Source organism: Nelumbo lutea, chromosome 4 (assembly GCF_056320005.1).
Source record: "Nelumbo lutea isolate HS-2025 chromosome 4, American lotus-T2T, whole genome shotgun sequence".
NCBI classification, from domain to species: domain Eukaryota; kingdom Viridiplantae; phylum Streptophyta; class Magnoliopsida; order Proteales; family Nelumbonaceae; genus Nelumbo; species Nelumbo lutea.
Window position 1 is genome coordinate 6,465,558 of NC_142687.1, and position 7,134 is coordinate 6,472,691.

A 7,134-nucleotide genomic window follows, 5' to 3' on the forward strand; every position below is an offset into this window, starting at 1 on the left:
TCAAAGTTTGGGGTTCGAACTTGAATGACGCAATATTCGAATTTGATGATACTGAAAATTAATATTCGATTTGAATTCAATCAATTAATTATTTTAGGTAATTAATAAATATATAAAATAAATATTTTATTTATATAAAGTATATAGTTATAAATTATTTATATAATACATTTAGATCTTTTATATATTATATAAAAATTAAATAATTGGTCAAATTCAATTATTTATCGAATTGAATCAGGTCATATCCGAATTCGACCAATTAGATATTCGAATTATCCAAATCCAATTCGATTATTTTGAATCTCGAATTTGAAATTAAATTTTCGAATATCGTTAACACCTCTAACCAAAGATCGGGACCTTCTGCTACATTCTGGAACTGGGGAGGGAGAGTTAATGCTACAGTTGGAGACCCGATTTGCTCCTCACATGACATTATTCACACTAAAAATTCGAATTCCCACAGTTGATGCTGCTGCTTCTTCTTCTTCTATCTATAGTCTGTTTATACAATAAAATTATGTAAAAAGTAGAAATTCAATAAAGACGAAGTCCAGCCCTTTATTCAATCGGTCCTCATGTTTTTAGTTCCCCCACTTGTACTCAATACCCAGAAAGAAAGAAGAACGTTTATTAATGCAACTCCAACTATCCAACTTCAATTTAAGATTTAGTGCTTAACATCACTTGTGTCCTTGGGATAACTCAGTTGGACGCTTAAAGCAGAGTTCGGACAGTAGCAACAACAACAATTTCCCTGGACTACCTGAAATGACAGTGGATGTATTTTCCGTGTGCAGCTGTAATGTCTTGTGGGTAGTATGGGTATCGTTCTTGTAGTCTCCAAGATTCCAACATGTACACCGGATTTTTTTTTTTAATGATATGGATATTTTTAAAATTTGGCTGTAATTTAGAATATTGGAGATTTATTACCTAATTGCAGTTCAGTTTGACCCTAGAATGATAGCTAGAGAGAATGGAAGTTGCAAATCCTCGAGAACCCTCAATGATTCTTTTCTATAGTTCTAGTAAATATCGTTTTCTTTCTTATCTCTAAAATACCGTTGACAGTAGTTGGCCCATCGATATTGATATACATGGTCCTACATTTTGTGGGCATACAGATGTGCACAGCTGAGCAAAATTGTTTTTATTTGCAAGTTAGAGAAAAACAAAAAACAAAAAAGCTTTGTTCAGATTTTAGACCAATAACAAGATAAGTTTAACATTCTACACCAGTCGTCTCCTAATATTTCTTGAGCATGATTCAGAGTTACAATTAGAGAGAAAGAAACTAGCTTACTTTATACAAGCACACAACTAACTTAAATCCAGTATCTAAGGAATAGTTATTGGCATTACATATCTTAAATGCACAAGAGGGTAAACTCTTAGTCTGTGTAAGAAGTAAGAACTTTGCTTCATTCCTCAATACCTCCACATCTTGTATCTTCTAAATTTTCATCAAGCAATTGATAGCAATGATCGCTTGTGACCCTGATTTGACCCAAGAGCGTTAACAGGGTCTTCCAGTGCTAGGTCTTGTGCACCAAAACAGAAATAATGGTTCATTAGCTTCTTATTAACCGAGGCTGGCTTTTGGTTCATGTTCAGTGTTCCATCATCATCCAAGGATTGGTTTGAGCAAGAGGGACCTGCACTCTCGTTTCTAGAATGAATGCCCTTTTGTCTATCCAATGAAATAGGTGAAGACATTGTCGATATTGAGAAAGAACTTGAAGGTGATCGGTCTGATTTAGTTATATATGGAAAGGCCTGAATAACACCATGCATTAGCCCTGCTGCAAACTTCTTCTTGGTGGATGGACTTGGAAGATTGCTTATGACGGGCAGAACCCTTTTATTGTTTGGAAGTGATGATGGTTTTGAGAATTGCTGCCTGAGTGGAGTCGGAATCTCTTCTAAATCGCTCCATTTTCTATAGGATGCCATTGGGTTGTCATCTCCCAACTTCTTGGAACCTTCAGATTTCTTCTCTTTCCGGCCAGGCCATCGGAGTAGAATTTTCAGGCGTCTCTTTGCATAATTTACTGAGCTTTGTTTTTTACCATCCAAAGTGCTATGATTCCCATCAACTGAATCCAAGTTACTCAGTTCACTTGAGCATGTTTCACTGATCTGATCACCAGCATCTGATGCATTCTCGATTCCTGTATACAAGAATATCTCTGCATCGGTGACTCTAAAAGAAGTTCCAGGACTGCCTCCAATACCTTGCATTTTTTGGTGAGAAACAATGGAACTTCTCGCCATACAATCTTGACAACTAGAGACCCCACCAGCAGAAATCAACTGTTTGATCAATAACTCTGAGGAAGCAGATCGTGAACGTTGGCTAAGTAGATCAAGTGGGGTCATGCCATCTATGTCACAGATGTTTAGATTGATTGATGGTGCGGTTATTAAGAGTTCCACGAGGTTAGAATGAATATTTCCAAGCACAGCCATATGAAGAGCTGTTCTTCCATCATTGTTTCTGATGTTGATGACATCTTGAATGTTTGCAATCTTTCCGCAAATCAATTGTTTCATGAGCTGAATCTGTTGGTCCAATCTTCGGAAACCAGGCATTCTGAAACCGGATACAGCCATATGGAGGAAAGTATCTCCTCCATTATTTGTTAAAGAGATGGAAGAGGGAGATGCAATAATTAGAGCCTCTAACACAGGCAAGTGGCCCCTGTAAGAAGCCAAATGTAATGCTGTGTTCCCTTGATTGTCTGTGGAGGTAATTATATCGAAGGACGCCACCAGATCCTTGACTACCTGAAAATGAAAGGCCAGAATATTAAGAACAATAGAAATGACATCTTTTGAACAGGTCAACTTCAGACATGAGTACCTCATGCGTGAATGTTTTACTTTTAGATGGAAATACCATCAAACCAACTACTAGAGCCACCAATAGAAAACCATTGCATTTGATCTGTATGATGTTTTACAGGGTTTTACAACCAAAAGCCTAAAAAACAAGTTTCATAAAGGTCTTAGGGTCATCTTGGAGGTACACAAGTTCAGTAACAGGTATATGCCAAAGCATAAAATGTGGTCACATGCTCATCCAAGTTGTTTGCAAATTCAATCAAGTTATTGATAACAAACTATTGACATTAAGGAAAAAACTAGGTTGTACAAGACTCATTGCATGAGACCATTAGGACAGCTTATTTAATCAATGAGGAGAAGAACTAAGGCTACAAATCGGGTTGCCCAATTTGAAGAATACCAACTATATCATGCCATGCATCAAAAAATTAGAAAAAGAAGAGGCTCAGGTTATGGTTCGGGCCATTGAAAATTTAACATATTCTAAAACAACCTGACCCAAGTTGCATCCCTAAGAAGAACACCTATAGGGATGTAACCTGAAAGCATTTTTTACCCATAGCGTCATGTAACCTGAAAGTTTCTTCAGCCAAAAAGGAGAACTGCTTTGGGTAAGCACATCTGCTTCCATTTCTACAAAGCATTTTCCCCCAGGTGTCATGTGATTTGTATACTTGGATCTCTTTCTTTCTTTCTTCTTTTGTGTGTGTGTGTGTGTGTGTGTTTTCCTCATGGATACAACGTTAAAATGCATGCAGATATACAGATAATCATCTCACTAACTGAAATACCAATTCTAGGAATAACTTTACACGGAGAATGTGTTTCTCATAATCTCAGCCCCAAGGTTGCTGGCTGGGATTGTGACAAGTAAAATGGCACTCTGGCATTTTTTTTTTCTCACCGTTCTGTCTGTTGATGTCATTGAGAAGATAGAAATGATAGGTATTCTTGAAAACATTTCTTCATTCAATATCACAGTCATGAAAAGTCTGAATTGACAATCTAAAGGTACTTCTGCTATGCTTTTCTTTAGAAACAAATCTTAAAGGGTGTCATTTTACTTCTTCCTTAAATGAAAACATTTATCACCTTTCAGGAGAAGAAGAAAAAGAAGAAAAAAAAAGGTTAACACATAAGCAGCTAAATAATGCTTCAATTCTACTTGCAATTAAACCATTTCATTTTATTTTTTCATGAAACTTGAATGCAGTATGTCATCACTTAAAGGAGCCCTTTCCTGAGATGATCCATGTCAATCTTCTATCAGAACAAGAGACGGCCCCATTGGTCTAGAGTTCTAGTAATACATTGATATGCAGATGCACAGGAGTGATAATGATTTCTTTACACAAAATCCTGTCTCAATGAAAACAAACAGTCTTAGGCATATGTGATACAAAACTTGCATGGAAATGCCCAAAGAATCATAGAGAGCTTCCTGAACCCTGCCTTCATTTTCATCTAATTAATCTGGTAAGATATGTCAAATGTCTACCTGACTAAGAGGCAATAAGAAAAATCCATCACCACTAAATCTTGGACAAATCTCAGTTTTTATTAGTTAAACATTATAATGATATGATGATCTCTATACATTCAAGTCTCATTTTATAAAATCAAGAATTGTTCAACACAGATTTGAGTCTCTCCTTCAGCATTTATATGCAATAATTCAAGCAAAAGAGTGTGTGTGTGTGTGGGGGGGGGGGGGGGGGGGGGGCGCATTTACTGTGATCAGGACCTGAATAGGCAAAAATGCCGCAATAGCACATGAAAACATCCTAGAGTTTTATTTCCTACAACATTAGTAAGGTTTCCTTAACTGAAATGGCATTTACAGATTGTATGGACTACTTACTTAACTATGTACCACTCAAAAGTAGGAACTTTTCAAATGAAAATCTAATCCTAGCAAAAAACAGCCGAACAGATGCAGAAGAGAAATAAGAATACCCACACGGACATCAAATAGAAACCTCACCTCAACCTGTCCTCTTCCGGCGGCTGCGTGCAAGACGGTAGAGCCCTGAGCATCCCTGTAGACCAAAATATCCGTGCAGTCCCCTAGAAGATCCTTCAGAATCTCTAAATTCCCTCCTCTAGCCGCAGCATGAACAGCTCTGCTCACCATTTCTGACCTAAAAACGGGAGGAGGTCCGGCTGGTTGTTCTTCTAAAACTCCTCCGCTGCTCATCAAACACCTTGGTGATACTGAGAAATCAAATAAGAGCCTGAAGACCTCAGAATTCTTACTTCTGGCAGCAGCGTAAAATATATCAGTAACACCATATTCTCCTTCCCCGAACACAAGGAGAGGATCTCTGTCGAGCAGTTCCTGGACAAAAGTCACATCCCCAGCCGAGGCAGCGGTATACAAAAGCCATCCACCGTAGCCAGCTCGTATGAGAGAGTTGCTCCCTCTCTTACTTTCACACTCAAGTAGAAGCTTCCGGGCAACCTGAGAGCGGCATTTTGCGACGTCTTTGAACTGGGCCTCGTCGTCCCAGACGGTCTCAAGCCGGCGGATTCGCCTGAGGGAGGTGAGCTTGATGAGTAGGTTGGTGTCAATGTGGAGGAGCTCCCTGACCAGATCGTAATGGCCATTAGCAGCGGCCCAGTCAATGGGAGACGCATACCACCACTGGTTTCCGGTGCTCTCCCACCGCAGAGGAAAGTAGGATGGAGGCATTTGAGACGATAATTATGGAACTTTGGGTTCAGACAAAAGAAGTTGAGGGGAAATAACAGCTTAAAAAGAAGATATAGAAAAACCACAATTCAATATTGCAATTGTCAAGATTCAAGTGAACAATACACGCAAAGTAATGTTGGTAAATGCAGACGAAGCAATGCTTTGCAAAGGAAACAAGAAAGGCCGAACTGGCTTTTTGAATCAATAAGACTCAGACACAAAAAGAAAAGGATTCTGGGGAATAAGGTAGACGAAATCCAGACCCAAGATATAAGGGGGTTGGGTTAAACAGAGTGGAGCATAGCCGGAGAACTACTTATTTAAGAAAAAAGAAAAACCCATTAATACCCATTAATAGAGCCCTCCAATCTGCAACTAACTAGACCAATTAGAGCTCAAGAGTAAGCAAATGAAGAGGAACCAGACAATAAAATGGAAAAACCATGAACACCCCTTGGAGCACTGGTAAATAGCGCAGAGGAAAAACAACGGCACTCACCAGAACAGCAAAGAGGAGGAGAAGGGGAAGCCTCAATAGCCATTATTAGTCCAAGGAAGCGAAACCCACAGAACAGATATGGGGCTCCATAGGGTGAGGTTAGAAGTAGAGTGAAAGATAGTGTACAGAAAGCTGGGAAAGACGATGAAATGAAAACCTTTCTTCGGTGCTTGTACAGAAGAAATACGGTCATAAGGAAATAGAAAGCGAATATAATACAATTGCAGATAATTAAAAAAAGAAAAAGCTAGATTCCCTTGGTCCGTGAGAGTGCAGTGAAAGAAAACGATAGATAGATACATCTGGGGTGGCATCAGGCATGCCTATATGGAAGAGGAGAGAGAAGGAGAGAGATATCTCAGAAGAATAGACGTGGCTTGGAATAAATTACAGATGTGGCTTGGAATAAATTTCAGAGTCCATTGCAAGATGGGTACATCTAATCCAACCTCCATTCGTTTGTTTAATAGTTAGACAGTGACTGATAATTTCTCCAATTTTTCCCTCACTTTACATTTGCAGACTTGAACATTTGAGAGCATTCTATACTTCTCCCAAATCCCGATCCACTCAAAGGTGGGCTCCAGTGTTCAATCAATCCATAATGTGAAATGGGCCATGCCCAACCTGGTCAGATCTTGGTGGGCCTAACGACTCTGAGATGTTAATACTTTTGGTCCAACAATTTGGTGTAATCGTTGGATAGTATTTATTACTAATCCAACTATCAAACAATAATCAATATTTCAGCATTCTCAAGTCAACCGGTAAGCAAGTACTTAGTACTCAAACCCATGTGGATCAACATAAATGCCTAAATACGGATCTGCCCATCTAGGCAAGAGCAAGGAAATGATGGATTCGGTTGATCGGTAGATGAGTTCGGGTTACCTAGTCAAATGGGTTGTCTCCCTAGCTACATCCTGATCGATGTGCATGGAAGTACCACATGGGTCGGATCTTTACCGACAGCCTACTAATCGGCTATGAGAATTGGTTGGATGAATAGAGTGGTTAAGTGGTTACAAACTTACAAAAGTGATGAATGGAGAATTAAACTCTGCCTCCCTTTTGTGCAAGTTGGCAT

At 39.0% G+C, this 7,134-nt stretch overlaps 1 protein-coding gene across 1 annotated transcript; it reads right to left on the reverse strand.

Annotated features, from left to right (window-relative positions):
• Positions 1-1,174: 1,174 nt before the first annotated feature.
• Positions 1,175-6,550, reverse strand: LOC148853610 (uncharacterized). Its single transcript, XM_088983511.1, has 2 exons — positions 4,838-6,550; positions 1,175-2,793 (listed from the first exon to the last, which is right to left on the reverse strand). The coding sequence occupies exons 1-2, from the start codon at positions 5,543-5,545 to the stop codon at positions 1,471-1,473; spliced, it is 2,031 nt and encodes a 676-aa protein (XP_088839637.1). The 5' UTR covers positions 5,546-6,550; the 3' UTR covers positions 1,175-1,470.
• Positions 6,551-7,134: the final 584 nt, after the last annotated feature.

What these genes read in the sequence shown, in the direction of transcription:
- LOC148853610 (XM_088983511.1), bottom strand. Translation starts at nt 5,545, where the DNA reads ATGCCTCCATCCTACTTTCCTCTGCGGTGGGAGAGCACCGGAAACCAG. An exon ending in CCGGAAGAGGACAGGTTGAG is followed by an intron (nt 2,794 to 4,837) that starts GTGAGGTTTCTA and finishes TTTCATTTTCAG; the next exon opens with GTAGTCAAGGATCTGGTGGC.